General features: G+C 45.4%; 1 protein-coding gene across 2 annotated transcripts in view; it reads left to right on the top strand.

The window, feature by feature from the left end:
* cetp (cholesteryl ester transfer protein, plasma) overlaps positions 1–15,050 on the top strand; it is a 45,500-nt gene extending 30,450 nt beyond the window's left edge. Inside the window, exons 12-16 of one of the 2 annotated variants that reach the window (XM_078400471.1) lie at positions 3,525–3,592; positions 3,679–3,721; positions 4,825–4,894; positions 7,567–7,652; positions 13,744–15,050. In XM_078400471.1, coding sequence (XP_078256597.1) covers positions 3,525–3,592; positions 3,679–3,721; positions 4,825–4,894; positions 7,567–7,652; positions 13,744–13,872 — 396 coding nt within the window. In that variant the 3' untranslated portion in view covers positions 13,873–15,050. Of the gene's footprint in view, positions 1–3,524; positions 3,593–3,678; positions 3,722–4,824; positions 4,895–7,566; positions 7,653–9,142; positions 10,794–13,743 lie in introns of those variants that run through there. The other variant, XM_078400470.1, reaches the window with a different exon arrangement.
* The last annotated feature ends 2,323 nt before the right edge of the window (positions 15,051–17,373 follow it).

Below are 17,373 nucleotides of genomic sequence, written 5' to 3'. Positions count from 1 at the left end.
GGCCGACCATGGGTCAGACAATTTAGAAAAAGCAAATGTTAATGGTTTATGGTCCGTAAAGGCCACAAATGGGCGGCCCTCAAGGAAGTACCTGAAATGACGAACAGCTAAATAGAGAGCCAGAAGCTCTCGGTCAAATGCGCTATACTTCAGCTCGGCCGAATTTAGTTGCCGGCTGAAAAACGCTAAAGGCTGCCAACGGCCACCGACCTGCTGCTCCAGAACCCCGCCCACCGCCACGTCAGAGGCGTCAACCGTCAGGGCCGTGGGGGCGGAGGGGCTCGGGTGGACCAACATGGTGGCGTCTGCCAAGGCTGCCTTAGCTGCTGTAAAAGCCGACTCTGCGGCCGGGGACCATATCAACTCTACCGGTTTTCCTGCAAGGCATTGGAAAAGCGGGCGCATGACTCGAGCAGCTGCCGGAACGAACCTATGGTAGAAATTAACCATGCCTACGAACTCCTGTAGCCCTTTTACTGTGGTGGGCCTGGGAAATGCCCGGATAGCCTCCACCTTCTCGGGCAAAGGGGAGGCGCCGGCAGGGGTAATTCTGTGCCCTAGAAAATCAAGAGCAGGGAGGCCGAATTGACACTTGGAGGGTTGGATAATGAGCCCGTGGTCTTGGAGCCGCTGGAACATGGTCCGCAAGTGGGCCTGGTGTTCCTGCACTGAGGGGCTGGCGACCAGGATGTCGTCTAAATAAATAAACAAAAAGGGTAAACCCCGGCCCACGCGGTCCATCAGTCGTTGGAAAGCCTGTGCCGCGTTCTTTAAACCGAAAGGCATACGCAACCATTCAAACAACCCGAACGGAGTAATCGTTGCAGTTTTCTGTATGTCCTCCGGTCGCACCGGGATCTGGTGGTATCCTCGCACCAAATCGATTTTGGAGAACACCACCGCTCCTTCCAGCCCAGATGAAAAGTCCTGTAGGTGCGGTATGGGGTAGCGATCAGCCGTGGTGACAGCATTGAGACGCCGATAATCGCCACATGGTCTCCACCCCCCAGATGCCTTGGAGACCATATGTAACGGCGAGGCCCACGGGCTGTCAGACTGACGGACAATTCCCATTTCCTCCATCTTCCTGAACTCCGCCCGTGCCACCACCAGTTTGTCTGGCGGTAGTCTTCTGGCCCGAGCGAAAACGGGAGGGCCTTCGGTGCGGATGTGATGGACCACGCCGTGCTTGGCCGAAGACGTGTCAAAACGTTGAATGAGCAGCTCTGGAAACTCCGCCAGGATCTCAGCATATGAGTCAGGGGCCGCGACGACGGCCTGGACAGTAGGGCTGGGCGGGGAGGCGATTGTCGGAGCGACGTGCTCATCTCCGGCGGAGGGTCGGAGGTCGTTACCGCGGACATCCGGGACCAGTGAAAAAGCCCAGAGAAAATCTGCGCCCAGGATCGCTTGTCGGACGTCGGCTATGATGAATGGCCATTCGTACGTGCGGAGGCCTAACACAAGGGACATCTTCCGTATACCGAAAGTGCGAATTGGGCTGCCGTTAACCGCGATGAGGGTGGGACCTGTCTTACCCGATCTGGTTTCGAGGTCGGTCGGAAATTCTGTGTCCGTGAATCGATCATGGACATAGAGGAGCCGGTTCTGGCCAATCGTAACTGCCCCTATGTACGATCGGCCGAGGCATTTCCCGCGAAGGTACAAGGCGAGCGGCAGTTGCGGGATTCGCTACCCCATCGTAGGTGATAATAGCACCAGCCGCACTTGTGCGGATCTTTTTGGCGGGCTTTCGGAGAATTGGCGGGAGACGCGGCGCCATCTTGACGTCGCTGTGGCGTGGTCACTGATGTCGAGACCTTGTTGATCGAACCGCTTGTCTTGTTTTTAGCCGCTATGAGCGCGTCCGCTTTCGCTGCATATGCTTCGGGGTCCTTAAAAGAACAATCCGTGAGCAGCAGTCGGACATCCTCAGGGAGCTTCTCGCGGAATGCCTGTTCGAACATAGGGCAATCCGTATGCTCACCGGCTAGCATCATCATTTCGGACATGAGGACGGAAGGCAGTCGGTCTCCAAGATCCGGTAGGTGCAGAAGTCTTGCAGCACCACCATGCTTATTAAACCCGAAGATTCGCAGTAACACTTTCTTCATGGCCTCGTACTTGCTTTCCGCAGGTGGATTAACGATGAACCGCATCACGCGCGTGGTCGTCTCCGACGATAGAGCGCTGACGAGGTAGTAGTACATCGTGGAGTCGTCCGATATCTTCTTTATATGAAATTGAGCTTCGGTGTGGATAAACCAAGATTGCGGTGCGTGCGTCCAAAACAACGGAAGGTGAACGCTTGACGCGCTTAACTCCGGTGTGCCCGGCGCGGCCATCGACAACGAGGCGTCGGGTTCCTGCATAGTCGGTGATCGTCCAGATCACGTCGGGGTCACCAATATGGCGAGTCCGAAAACTTGTTGGTTGTAGAAGAAGTTTATTGCAGCCGCAATATTCGAATACAGAGTTAAACAACAAGGTAAAGGACAACCATCAAAAACTTACTGTCTTCTTCGAAGACTTCGCCGAACTGAACATTTCGGGCGCCAAAAGCGCACATGACCACGCTGGCCAATCAGCGGTGTCGCTCCCTGGACCAATCCCCATGGTCGCGTTCACACATGACCTCGCTGGCCAATCCGAGGGTTCGACGACCTGGACCATTCTCTATGGTCGCTACACTTTACTGATGGACAGGCCGCACAGTTGCACAGCTAGTAGGTCTGCTGTCCCACAGATCCAGTGGCCTGGTTTCAATCATGACTGAGTGCTGACTGTGTAGTGTTCTCCCTGTGACTGGGTGAGTTTCCTCTGGGTGCTCTGGTTTCCTCCCACATCGCAAAGACATACAGGTTGGTAGATAAAATTGGCCTTCATGTGTGAGTGAACGGTAGAAACTGGAGGGGATTGATGGGAGTGTGGGAAGAGTTACTTACACAGGCCCTTTTTCCCAGGGTGGAAATGTCCAACACTAGAGGGCGTAGCTGTAAGATAAGAGGGGGAAAGTTTAATGGAGATGTGTGGGGCAAGTTTTCAACACAGAGTGGTGGGGGCCTGGAGCGCACTGCCAGGGGTGGTGGTGAAGGCAGATACGATAGTGCCGTTTAAGATGCTTTTAGATAGGTACATGGAAATGCAGGGAATTTAAAATCGCAACGTTTAAGAAACATTTAGACAACATAAGTACATGGATAGGCTGGTTTAGAAGGATATGGGCCAAATGCAGGCACGTGTAGATGGGACATGTTGGCCAGTGTAGGCAAGTTGGGCCAGAGGGCCTGTTTCCACGCTGTATGGCTCTGCTTCTGAATAGAGGAATATGGATCATGTATTGACAGATGAGATTAGTTTAAGTTGGCATCATGTTCGGTACAAAAAATTGTGGGCTGAAGGGCCTGCTTCTCTACTGAAGTGTTCTAATGAATAGAATATAGACTAAATGGGCAAAAGAGTCTTCATAAAGCATTGTATGACTTTATAAATCTAATAATGAGGCTTCTACCTTGTATCCATAGGACATAGAAATTACTGTACAGTCATCTTATGCAAACAGGAAAATCCACCTGCAGCCTTCTTCAAATCGGTAGGTGCCTCTGCTAACACTTCCTTGGATTAAAGTCCATGTGATTACTGAGACGTATTAATCTTTCACTCTATGCATCTCCACAGCTGGAGCATCACAGCTTTAAGGAATGATCCAGCGATCACCCTGGTGAGTATACACAGAATATCTTGGAAAACTGATTCGAGATGCTTCAGAAGTTGACAGTAATTTTAAAAAGATCCCAATTTCAAAATTGATTTTCAATTTAGTTTAGAAATACAGCCTGGAGACAGGCCCTTCGGCCCATCATGTCCACGCTGAGCAGCAATCCCTGTATACTAGTTCTATCCGACACACTTGGGACAATTTACAGAAACAAATTAATCTACAGACATGTATGTCTTTGGAATGTGGAAAGAAACCGGAGCACCCGGAGAAAACCCAGGTGGTCAAAGGGAGAACGAACAAACTCCGTACAGACAGCACCCGTGGTCAGGTTCGAACCCAGGTCTCTGGTGCTGTAAGGCAGCAACTCTACCGCTGCGCCACTGTGCTGCCCCAGATCCAGGAAACTGAGCACATGGATCAACCTCTAACGCTTTGAACTAGAAGAGAACCTCACGAGCAATCTCTTAAAGTGAGGTTCTTCCAGTGTCACAGTTTTGTTTTTTTAGTGATGTGTATTTATGGTTAGGCTGTTTATAGTATACCAGAGTTGGCAAAATAAACTCTTCAAAGGGAGTCTGAGAAGAGTCTAGACCAAAAATATCACATATCCATGTTCTCTAGGGATGCTGCCTGACATGTTGAGTTACTCCAGCACTTTGTCTTTTTTTTTCAAAATTAGATGCAGTTTATTTTCGTGACTGCCATGTGTTCATTTTCAGAAGTATTCAGTAATGTACGAGACGCTTCAGAATGTTTCAGAGATTTAGCAGGTGATGCAGCTGGTAGAGCTGCTACCTCAGCTCCAGAGACACTGGTTCAATTCTGACCTTGGGTGCTGTGTGTGTGGAATTTGCACGTGCAACCATGACCATGTGGGTTTCCCGTGGGTGCTCCAATTTCCTCGCACATCCCAAACACGTGCGGGTTCGTAGGATAACTGGCATCTATAAAATTGCCCCTAATGTGCAGGGAGTGGATCAGAAAATGGGATAACATTGAACTGGAGTGAACAGATTATCGATGGTCAGTTGGATGTGGTGGACCGAAGAGCCTGTTTCCACGCTGTGTCTCCAAACTAAACTATTTACAATTTGTTATTTCAGGACAAGAATAAAGCCAAGCGTTATTTGGAGAAGTTTTTTGCAGCAGGTGGACTGCAAAGGATCATCTCTTGTGAGTAATTCTGTGGGGAAGAGAGAGAGAGAGAGAGAAAGCATAAAAGCTGTGAACTGCAGAGCTGTAGAAAATGCCTGGCAGATCAGGGTGTGTTAGCAGAGAGAGAAAAATTGTGCCCATATTATAGACGGATGGCCTACAACAGAACAGGTCAGTTCTGATACAGGGAGAGTGAGTTACCTGGTGGTGAATTTGATTTTGGTTCCAGAAAGCTGCAGTGTGCCCAGACTGAAGAAGAGTGCTTTGCTCAACTTTGCATTGGGCCTCGTTGCAATACTGCAGGAGGCTGCAGTCCAATGCAGCATAGTCTGAGTACAGCGTGGAAATAGGTCCTTCGGCCCAACTTGCCCACACCAACCAACATGTCCCATCTACCTGTATTTGGCCCACATCCCTCTAAACCTATCCTATCCATGTACCTGTCTATCTGATTCTTAACTGTGGACGGCACTGTGGTGCAGCGGTGGAGTTGCTGCCTTACAGCGCGTACAGTGCCAGAAACCCGGGTTTAATCCTGACTATGGGTGCTTGGCTGTATGGAGTTTGTACGTTCTCCCCGTGGCTGCATGGGTTATCTCTGAGATCTTCGGTTTCCTCCCACACTCCAAAGACGTACAGGTTTGTATGTTAATTGGCTTGATATTAATGTAAAAGTGTCCCGTGTGTGTGTGTGTGTGTGTGTGTAGGGTAGTGTTAATGTGCAGGGATCACTGGTCGGTGTGGACTCGGTGGGACAATGGGCCTGTTTCCGCGCTGTATATCTAGACTAAATGTTGCAATTCTCCCTGCCTCAACTACCTCCTTTGGCAGCACTTTCCATTCACCCACCACCCTTTGTGTGAAGTTACCCCTCAGATTCCTATTAAATCTTTCCCCCTGCACCTTAAGCATTTGTTCTCTGGTTCTCAATTCCTCTACGCTGGGCAAGTGACTCTGTGTATCTACCCAATCTATTCCTCTCATGATTTTGTACACTGGGTATGAAGTCTCTGCTGTGCTTTATGCCAAGACGTCCCTAACATTTATACTTAGACAGCTTCTCCTCCCATCCGCTGTTTCTCTTGCTTTATACTAGTGCCACGTAGGAACATGCTTGATCTTTTTTCACATTGAGGCATTTGTTGCCTGCCTTTTGCTACTTGGTGTTGGTGGGATGATACTTGACTCACAAGTGAGACAAAGATAGGAGGCTTCGCAGGCAGCTGAGTGGCGCAGTTAGTTGAGCTGCTACCTCTCGGCTCCAGTGACCCAGGTTTGATCCTGACCTCTGGTGCTGATTGTGTGTGGAGTTTGCATGTTCTTCCAGCGATCTGGTGTTTTTTTTACCCCAGGTGCTCCTGTTTTCTTCAACATCCCAAACATAGGTAAATTGATAGGTTAAAAATTAAGAGAGTTCTGTGAGAGGTGGCACAATGGCGTGGTGGTAGAGCTGCTGTCTTACAGCGCCAGAGACCCATGTTCGATCCTGACTACAGGTGCTGGCTGTGTGGAGTTTGTACATTTTCCCTGTGACTGTGTTTTCTCCGGGTGCTCCAGTTTCCTTCCACACATCAAAGACATACAGGTTTGTAGGTTAATTAGCTTTGGTAAAGAAAAATTGTGAATTGTCCCAAGTGTGTAGGATAGTGCTAGCGTACAGAGTGATGGCTGGTAGGCGTAGACATGGTAGGCCGAAGGGCCTGTTTCCGCACAGTATCTCTAAAGTCTAAAGAGAGAGTCAAGAGTGTTTAATTCTCATATGTACCGAACTGGAAAAATGAAATTCTTATTTGTGACACCACAGGTTAATTGGTCGCTATAAATTACCTAGTGTAGGTCAAGTCAAGTCAATTTTATTTGTATAGCACATTTAAAAACAACCCACGTTGACCAAAGTGCTGTACATCTGATTAGGTTCCAATGGGAAAAAAAAAGAAACATACAGTAGCACGCAAACAGTTCACAGCGCCTCCTCAATGAGCCTCAAACGCTAGGGAGTAGAAATAGGTTTTGAGCCTGGACTTAAAGGAGTCGATGGAGGGGGCAGTTCTGATGGGGAGAGGGATGCTGTTCCACAGTCTAGGAGCTGCAACCGCAAAAGCGCGGTCACCCCTGAGCTTAAGCCTAGACCGCGGGATAGTGAGTAGCCCCAAGTCGGCCGACCTGAGGGACCTGGAGTTAGAGAGGGGGGTTAGAAGATTTTTGATGTGGGGGGGGGAGTGTCCATTTAGGGCTTTATACGTGAATAGGAGGAGCTTGAAGTTGATTCTGTACCGTACAGGGAGCCAGTGGAGAGAGGCCAGAATCGGGGTGATGTGGTCCCTTTTACGGGTACCCGTCAGGAGTCTCGCTGCGGCGTTTTGGACCAGTTGCAGGCGGGACAGGGAAGATTGGCGGGTGGGTGGGTGGGTGGTTAATTCCAATGGGGAGCATAGCCTGGTGATGGGGAAGGTTATTGGGGAGGGGGAAGGTTATTGGGGAGGGGGAGTGTTTTGTGAGTTAGCATGGACATAATGGGCCAAAATGGCCTCCTATGTTGTGTAAAAAAAAGAAATTTACCTTTGACTTAAGCATTTTGGGCATTAACCAGAAGAATACCCTAAGTATCATTTTTCTGGCATGCCTGGAGGAAGACCGGGGCAAAGGAGGAGAATAAATCTCAATCATTGTTATTTTCTTCTTTGACCTAGATGTGGAGTTTTATATAACAGCGCTGCTTGACAAGAAAGGACTACAATATTTTAAAATCAGCAACACAGTGCTGGAACCAAACAAGGTATGAAAGTATTTTAGTGGCACAAACACAGTTGTGGAAGTATTTTAATGACACCAGCACTTTGAAGGAAGCAAACAAGGTATAAGGTATAAAAAGATGACAAACATCCTCAGTAATCTCATTTAATGGCAAGTGACCATCAACTGTGCGTGTAAACCAATAGCGATTGTGAGATTTGATCAGAGGGCTTGGAGATAAGCATGGTATTATCTTCAATAACACCTGCACCAGTGATGGGCCCATCACTGTCCACCAGATCGCGCCACCTTTCTGCCCACAGAGTTAGTCAAAGCTAAATCAATGGTGCCAGTGACAGACGTACCATACGTTTTCAATAGACAATAGTTGCAGGAGTAGGCCATTCGGCCCTTCGAGCCAGCACCACCATTCAATGTGATCATGGCTGATCATTCTCAATCAGTACCCCGTTCCTGCCTTCTCCCCATACCCCCTGACTCCGCTATCCTTAAGAGCTCTATCTAGCTTTCTCTCAAATGCATTCAGAGAATTGGCCTCCACTGCCTTCTGAGGCAGAGAATTCCACAGATTTACAACTCTCTGACTGAAAAAGCTTTTCATCATCTCCGTTCTAAATGGCCTACCCCTTATTCTTAAACTGTGGCCCCTTGTTCTGGACTCCCCCAACATTGGGAACATGTTTCCTGCCTCTAACGTGTCCAACCCCTTAATAATCTTATATGTTTCGATAAGTTTTCGTACAGCTATACGCTGCAGAAACTGCCCCTTTTGCCTATGCTACTGAATACACTGTGGCACAGGTGGTGGAGCTGCTGCCTCACAACATCAGAGACCCAGGTTTAATCCTGACCCCAAATACTGTCTATGCGGAGCTTGCTTGTTCTCCATGTGAGTTTCCTCTGGGTATTACGATTTCCACTCCCCCACGCCCCCCAAAGATGTGTGGGTTTGTAGGTTAATTGGCATTTGTCAAAATTGCCCTGTGTATGAACTGATAAGAAAATGGGACCAATGTGAATGGTCGGCATGGACGTTATGGACTGAAGGGCCTGTTTCCATGCTGTATCATTAAACTATAAACTAAACTCTAAAATCAACTCAACTATAAACTAAATGTTAAACTAAACTAAACTGTCTGTGATCTGATAACCATAGAGTGTGTTTTCAGTCCTATAATCGTGCCCTTGGGATCTCCCATTTTGCATTTAGTATTTTGGCCAATGCCCTGCATTGCTGCTTTTATTAATTAATTTTATTATTGTCTGCCCCTGGTAACAGCTCTTATCAGTGATTGGAGTGCACCTCCCTCTCATCAGATGCAGCCAAGCATTCCATCAATGTTGGTTGGGTTCAGCTGATGTAGACGCCTCTCAAAACATTCCCCTGATTGAGCAATACAGAGAGCGATTGATACTAATTATACACTCCAAGCAGCCCACACATTGCACGTCCCTTCATGTTTTATTCTGTCTCGAATTCATTTCTAGACCATTTCCTCAACCTTTTCACAGGGCTACGTGACTGTTGCAACAGACTTCCAGTTTCCACGCCAGCTGCTAGAAAATTTCCTTCTAAACTTCACATCGAAAGTAAGATCTTCATTTCAGAAAGAAAGCGGTGAGGACTCGTGGGAAGTGTAGTTGAGCAGACTTCACAATAGCTTGAAAAACAGACCTGTCTTTATGTCCGCAAGTTTAACTGGGTTTCCCAACCTGGTGGTTTACTGTGATTACTTGAGCATGTCGTGAACAATTTTTTTACATGTGAATCGGGTTTCATCAAATGCAACATGTATGATGACGAACAGTTCCAAGTGAAATGATAATGTGATCAATCTTGCATGTTGCTTATCTGTAGTTTTTATCAATGGGATTTTCTATTCTACAGCACTTGTCGCTGTTGATCAATGAAATCTTGGATTCATAATATCCATTTTGAGGCTTTTTTACCCCACTGAAGAAAGATTATTTGAAATTTTACTCAAAAGACAATGATGTGTGCAGATTCCAGATCGGGCCTTACCCACACCCTATACACTTGCAACCTCCCTATTAATAAACATCAATGCTGGCCAAAATGCCAGTTGCCTTCTTTACTACCTGTTGGATCTTCCAGCGAGTTTCTTGTGATACAGGCTGTAGAACATCTAGATCCTTCTGTTCTTTACTCCCTATGCTGTCTCTCTCCATTTAGATCACTGGGCCTTTTTGATTTATCTTACCAATTGCATGACCTCACACCTTTCCACATTAAACTATACTTGCCATCTTTTGCCCAGTCACTCCATCCATCTATATCCTGTTGCAGAATCACCGCCTCCTTATCACAACATGCCCTTCCGTCTATTTTCATTTTATTGCCAATCTGGGAACCTTGCAAGCTGTACTTTCCTCTGGGTCATTAATGTAACTAGTAAACAATTGCAGGCCAAGACTTGTTCTCTGTTACCTTTCAATCTGTAAGGAACTGAAAGGAGGTAACTCTGTATTTTCTATGCTCCCATTAAACATTACAGGGCATTTTATTGTGTTTAAGGTGTCTTTTATGTGTAAACCACTGGGTTATATTCCTAAAACAAGATTGCTTATTGCAATATGGAACGTGCCCACTTTTTTTTCAATGTGTCATAGGGTCATGGAGTGATACAGTGTGGAAACAGGCCCTTCAGCCCAACTTGCCCACACCAGCCAACATGTCCCAGCTACACTAGTCCCACCTGCCTGTGCATGGTCCATATCCCTCCAAACTTGTCCTATCCATGTGCCCGTCTAACTGTTTCTTAAATGTTGGGATAGTCCCAGTCTCAACTACCTCCTCTGGCAGCTTGTTCCATGCACCCACTACCCTTTGTGTGAAAAGGTTACCCCTCAGATTCCAGTTAAATCTTTTCCCCTTCACCTTGAACCTATGTCCTCTGGTCCTCGATTCCCCTACTCTGGGCAATAGACTCTGTGCATCTAGTTTGTACCTTCCCATTGAGTTATGCTTAATCACCTAATTTTGACTCATTTGAAGTTATCAACTGTACTGAAAGTAAGGTACAGGGGAACACTGCGTAGAATAATGTGAACTGAAAAAATCATTACCTAATGTGTACTTGTTGCGTTTGTCACACATATTGTTCTTGGATTTTGTAATCAAATAAAACCCAAATATTCTTTGCATGATGGCAGCAATCCTTCATGAAACACAAGCTCTTCCAGAGTGAAACTGAGACACTTGAATGACTTCCTTGGCAAGATTAACAAAACCGGCAGATGCTGGAAATCAGAACAAAAAACAGAGTACTGAAAATACCTGCTGCGTAGTTTTCTGACTTTCTGTTTTACCACCATTGGTAATAGTGGGGTAAATATTATGTAACTAATTGAAAATCGAGCTTCTGCATCTGCTACATCTGCAAAAGACAAACTGAACTGCCCTGGTTGACTCCTTCCCTTCAGCTTAAATGCTAAAGTTGGAAGGGGGCATAGTTTAAAGGAAATGTGTGGGGCACGTTTTCCAGAGGATGGTGGGTGCTGGGAACGGACTGCCAGGGGTGGTGCTGGAGGCAGATACAATAGCGGCATCAAAGAATAGGCTTTTGAATAGGCATATGGATGTGCAGGGAATGAAGGGATATGGATCACGTGCAAGCAGAGGAGATTCGCTTAACTTGGCATCATATTCAGCGCCAACATTGTGAGCTGCAGATTCTATTCTTGTGCTGTAGTTCATAAGTTCTAGGAGCAGGATTGGGCCATTCGGCCCATCATCATATTACTCTGCCATTCAATCATGGCTGATCTATCTTTCCCTCTCAACCCAAATCTTTTGCCTACGCCCCATAACCTCTGACATCCTTACTAATCGAAATTCTGTCAATCTCTGCCTTAAAAATATCCATTGACTTGGCCTCCACAGCTGTATGTGGCAATGAATTCCACAGATTCACCACCCTCTGATTAAATAAATTCCTCCTCATCTCCTTTCTAAAGGCACTGTTCAAAAATAAAAACAGAAGGGCGAGCTGAAGTCTAAAGAAAAGTCCTGACTTGAATTGCCACCTAACCATGTTCTCCAGGGGTGCTGCCTGACTCACTGAGTTATTCCAGCACTTTGCGTCTTATTTTTATAAATTAGCATCTGCAGTTCCTTATTTCTACATCAGAGTTAATGTGGTAGACAAAAGCCTTTGTGCAGACGCTGCCTGACCATCAATCTGTTTCCAGCATTTTCTGTGTTTATTTTAGCCATCAGTACTGTGTACAAGTCTGTAGGCCAGGTAATAGCTGCCTGCAATACTACAATGAGTACCTGGAACCTTTGAGAGGAAACTGTGGGTCTCAGAAACGGGTAGTGGGCGCCACCTGGTGTTCAGCCTGGAGGACACAAGAGACTACAGATGCTGCAATCCTGAGCAAAAAAAACAAATTGCTGGAGGAACTCAGTAGCTCAGGAGGTCACAATGGAGGATGCTTCTTCAGACTGAACGAGGAGGACAGGACAGACCTGCCATCTGGCTTGGTGGTACAGGGTCTGGTGTGAGTGGAGAAGATGTAATTCAGATTTTTAGTTTGATACTGATAAAATTAATATTGTACTGTTGTAATTTAAAGGAATAACAGTGATAATTATGCTTTACTGATGGACAGGCAGCACAGTTGCACAGCTAGTAGGTCTGCTGTCCCACAGATCCAGTGGCCTGGTTTCAATCATGACTGAGTGCTGACTGTGTAATGTTCTCCCTGTGACTGGGTGAGTTTCCTCTGGGTGCTCCGGTTTCCTCCCACATCGCAAAGACATACAGGTTGGTAGATAAAATTGGCCTTCATGTGTGAGTGAATGGTAGAAACTGGAGGGAATTGATGGGAGTGTGGGAAGAGTTCCACAGGCCCTTTTTCCCAGGGTGGAAATGTACAACACTAGAGGGCGTAGCTGTAAGGTAAGAGGGGGAAAGTTTAATGGAGATGTGTGGGGCAAGTTTTTAACACTGAGAGTGGTGGGGGCCTGGAGCGCACTGCCAGGGGTGGTGGTGAAGGCAGATACGATAGTGCCGTTTAAGATGCTTTAAGATAGGTACATGGAAGTGCAGGGAATTTAAAATCGCAACGTTTAAGAAACATTTAGACAACATAAGTACATGGATAGGCTGGTTTAGAAGGTTTGTAGGTTAATTGGCATTTGTCAAAATTGCCCTGTTTATGAACTGATAAGAAAATGGGACCAATGTGAATGGTCGGCATGGACGTTATGGGCTGAAGGGCCTGTTTCCATGCTGTATCATTAAGCTATAAATTAAACTCTAAAATCAACTCAACTATAAACTGAATGATAAACTAAACTAAAGTGTCTGTGATCTGATAACCATAGAGTGTGTTTTCAGTCCTATAATCGTGCCCTTGGGATCTCCCATTTTGCATTTAGTATTTTGGCCAATGCCCTGCATTGCTGCTTTTATTAATTAATTTTATTATTGTCTGCCCCTGGTAACAGCTCTTATCAGTGATTGGAGTGCACCTCCCTCTCATCAGATGCAGCCAAGTATTCCATCAATGTTGGTTGGGTTCAGCTGATGTAGACACCTCTCAAAACATTCCCCTGATTGAGCAATAGACAATAGACAATAGGTGCAGGAGTAGGCCATTCAGCCCTTCGAGCCAGCACCGCCATTCAATGCGATCATGGCTGATCACTCTCAATCAGTACCCCGTTCCTGCCTTCTCCCCATACCCCCTCACTCCGCTATCCTTAAGAGCTCTATCCAGCTCTCTCTTGAAAGCATCCAACGAACTGGCCTCCACTGCCTTCTGAGGCAGAGAATTCCACACCTTCACCACTCTCTGACTGAAAAAGTTCTTCCTCATCTCCGTTCTAAATGGCCTACCCCTTATTCTTAAACTGTGGCCCCTTGTTCTGGACTCCCCCAACATTGGGAACATGTTTCCTGCCTCTAATGTGTCCAATCCCCTAATTATCTTATATGTCTCAATAAGATCCCCCCTCATCCTTCTCAATAGAGAGAGCGAGTGATACTAATTATACACTTCAAACAGCCCACACATTGCACGTCCCTTCATGGTTTATTCTGTCTCGAATTCATTTCTAGACCATTTCCTCAACCTTTTCACAGGGCTACGTGACTGTTGCAACAGACTTCCAGTTTCCACGCCAGCTGCTAGAAAATTTTCTTCGTAACTTCACATCGAAAGTAAGATCTTCATTTCAGAAAGAAAGCGGTGAGGACTCGTGGGAAGTGTAGTTGATCAGACTTCACAATAGCTTGAAAAACAGACCTGTCTTTATGTCCGCAAGTTTAACTGGGTTTCCCAACCTGGTGGTTTACTGTGATTACTTGAGCATATCGTGATCAATTTTTTTACATGTGAATCGGGTTTCATCAAATGCAACATGTATGATGACGAACAGTTCCAAGTGAAATGATAAAGTGATCAATCTTGCATGTTGCTTATCTGTAGTTTTTATCAATGGGATTTTCTATTCTACAGCACTTGCCGCTGTTGATCAATGAAATCTTGGATCCATTTTGAGGCTTTTTTACCCCACTGAAGAAAGATTATTTGAAATTTTAATGATGTGTGCAGATTCCAGATCGGGCCTTACCCACATCCTATACACTTGCAACCTCCCTATTAATAAACATCAATGCTGGCCAAAATGCTAGTTGCCTTCTTTACTACCTGTTGGATCTTCCAGCGAGTTTCTTGTGATACAGGCTGTAGAACATCTAGATCCTTCTGTTCTTTACTCCCTATGCTGTCTCTCTCCATTTAGATCACTGTGCCTTTTTGATTTCTCTTACCAATTGCATGACCTCACACCTTTCCACATTAAACTCTACTTGCCATCTTTTGCCCAGTCACTCCATCCATCTATATCCTGTTGCAGAATCACCGCCTCCTTATCACAACATGCCCTTCCGTCTATTTTCATTTTATTGCCAATCTGGGAACCTTGCAAGCTGTTCTTTCCTCTGGGTCATTAATGTAACTAGTAAACAATTGCAGGCCAAGACCTGTTCTCTGTTACCTTTCAATCTGTAAGGAACTGAAAGGAGGTAACTCTGTATTTTCTATGCTCTCATTAAACATTACAGGGCATTGTATTGTGTTTAAGGTGTCTTTTATGTGTAAACCACTGGGTTATATTCCTAAAACAAGATTGCTTATTGCAATATGGAACGTGCCCACTTTTTTTTCAATGTGTCATAGGGTCATGGAGTGATACAGTGTGGAAACAGGCCCTTCAGCCCAACTTGCCCACACCAGCCAACATGTCCCAGCTACACTAGTCCCACCTGCCTGTGCATGGTCCATATCCCTCCAAACTTGTCCTATCCATGTGCCTGTCTAACTGTTTCTTAAATGTTGGGATAGTCCCAGTCTCAACTACCTAATGTGTACTTGTTGCGTTTGTCACACATATTGTTCTTGGATTTTGTAATCAAATAAAACCCAAATATTCTTTGCATGATGGCATCAATCCTTCATGAAACACAAGCTCTTCCAGGGTGAAACTGAGACACTTGAATGACTTCCTTGGCAAGATTAACAAAACCCGCAGATGCTGGAAATCAGAACAAAAAACAGAGTGCTGAAAATACCTGCTGCGTAGTTTTCTGACTTTCTGTTTTACCACCATTGGTAATAGTGGGGTAAATATTATATAACTAATTGAAATTAGAAGTGAGGCAAATCAGAAAGTGTGATAGACACAAAATGCTGGAGTAACTCAGCAGGTCAGGCAGCATCTCTGGAGAAAATGGATGTGATGTTTAGGGTTGGGACCCTTCTTCAAACTGGTCTGAAGAGAATAACCCAAAACGTCCCTTATCCATTTTCTCCAAAGATGCTGACTGACCAAACTGAGTTATGCCAGCATTTTGTGTCTATCTTTGGTATGAACCAGTGTCTGCAGTTCATTTCTATTACAGAAACCGTGATCATTAGTTTAATGCAAAACTATTACAATTTGCAAAGGTCGACACAAAATGCTGGAGTAACTCAGCGGGAAAGGCATCATCTCTGGAGAGAAGGAATGGGCGACGTTTCGGGTCGAGACCCGGAGGTGCTGCCTGGCCCGCTGAGTTACTGCAGCATTTTGTGTCTACCTTCGATTTAAACAGCATCTGCTGTTCTTTCCTACACTTTGCAAAGGGATTGTTAGATGGAATGATTGCAAATACTGCTTTTGAGGGAGACGCAAGCTTCAGAGGATATTACATTGGACTAACTTTACATAAACATCATCTTTTAAGACCATCCTATTGCTCCTAATTTTGTGATCTGCAACATGTGCGAGACTTAAAGGTAAAGTGTGTAAACAGGCCCTTTGGCAGCCGGAGTCAGCAATGGCCAGCAATCACCCCGAGAGGGATAATTTGCAATTTACAGAAGGCAAATAGCCTACAAACCTGTATGTCTTTGGAGTGTGAGAGGAAACCGGACAACCAGGAGAAAACCCACCCAGTCACGGGGAGAACGTACAAACTCCGAACAGACTGCACCCGTAGTCCTGATCGAACCCGGGTTTCTGGTACTGTAAGGCAACTGCTGCACCACTGTGCCGCCCATTTAAGTCAAAGTAAAGCCTGCTGAGAAAGTAAAATGAAGAGAAAGAAAGATGCAATTAAGAGCAAAAAAAAAGTAGTAAACAAAAGCAAAAGGACCAGTTATTTTATTTGTTATATTTCCAACAATTAATAGGGTCCCATGCTGTCGAAGTAAATTTTCGTTGCCAGTGAAATTACCCGAGGGTAATAATTAATACAATTCATTAACACATTTAATGGATAAGCTTTATTTTTTTTACTGCCATGTTTAGCGGGTATCAAGTGAGGTAGTATCTTCAATCTCTTCATGTGATTTAATGCTGAATCAGCAAGGTTACAGCAGATGAAGCCTGAGATGGAACAGAGAAATCCAGCCTGCAGCTTTCCTGATTTTTGCCTACAGTATGCTGAAGCTGACTTCCATCTGTGAACATATTTAGATTCAGCATTATCCTTTTGCAAGATCTGGGCCAATGCAAATGCTTAACCAGAGATGCGGAGGAATTGAAAGAATATAGACCGTAGAAAATACAGAACAGGAACAGACCCTTTGGCCCACAATGTCTGTGCTGAACATGATGCCAAGATAAACTGCAGTTCCGAATAGGGGCAGCATCTGAATATTTACTATCTACTGACCACCAGGGAGGCTTTCTATTGCAGCCTGTCTGTTCTGGAAGCTGAGGTTCACCAGCAGCAATTTGGAAATAATGAGATGTAATACTTTCATCTGACAATTTTAGGGAAAAAAAACCCATTGTTTTCCTACATGGAGTGATGGACTAAAAATGTGTTTTCTATAATAGTACTGAGAATGAATTTCACTAAACAAATGAAAGGAGATTCGCACAGCAGAAATGAGAATAGGTATTAAGTTACCATCACTGGCTTTACGATATCTTTAGGCAATCATATGTTACGTCATCTTCCATTAAGATATGAATAACGGCAGGAAAGAGACCAAAGTGTGAAAAGAACAGTGAGACTATGAGAAAAAAAAAGCAGGTTAATGAAGAAGGCTAGAAAAGCTTTTCTTAAGATGAAAAGATAAAACATTGTTACTTTTCAGTTGAAGCACCAGAGAATGAAGAAGGGTCTCGACCCGAAACGTCACCCATTCCTTCTCACCCGAGATGCTGCCTGACCTGCTGAGTTACTCCAGCATTTTGTGAATAAATCGATTTGTACCAG

This window comes from Rhinoraja longicauda, chromosome 6 (assembly GCF_053455715.1).
Source record: "Rhinoraja longicauda isolate Sanriku21f chromosome 6, sRhiLon1.1, whole genome shotgun sequence".
In the NCBI taxonomy this organism is placed as follows: domain Eukaryota; kingdom Metazoa; phylum Chordata; class Chondrichthyes; order Rajiformes; family Arhynchobatidae; genus Rhinoraja; species Rhinoraja longicauda.
Note: the sequence above shows the minus strand (reverse complement) of the source record. Positions and strands in the feature narration are given on the sequence as shown.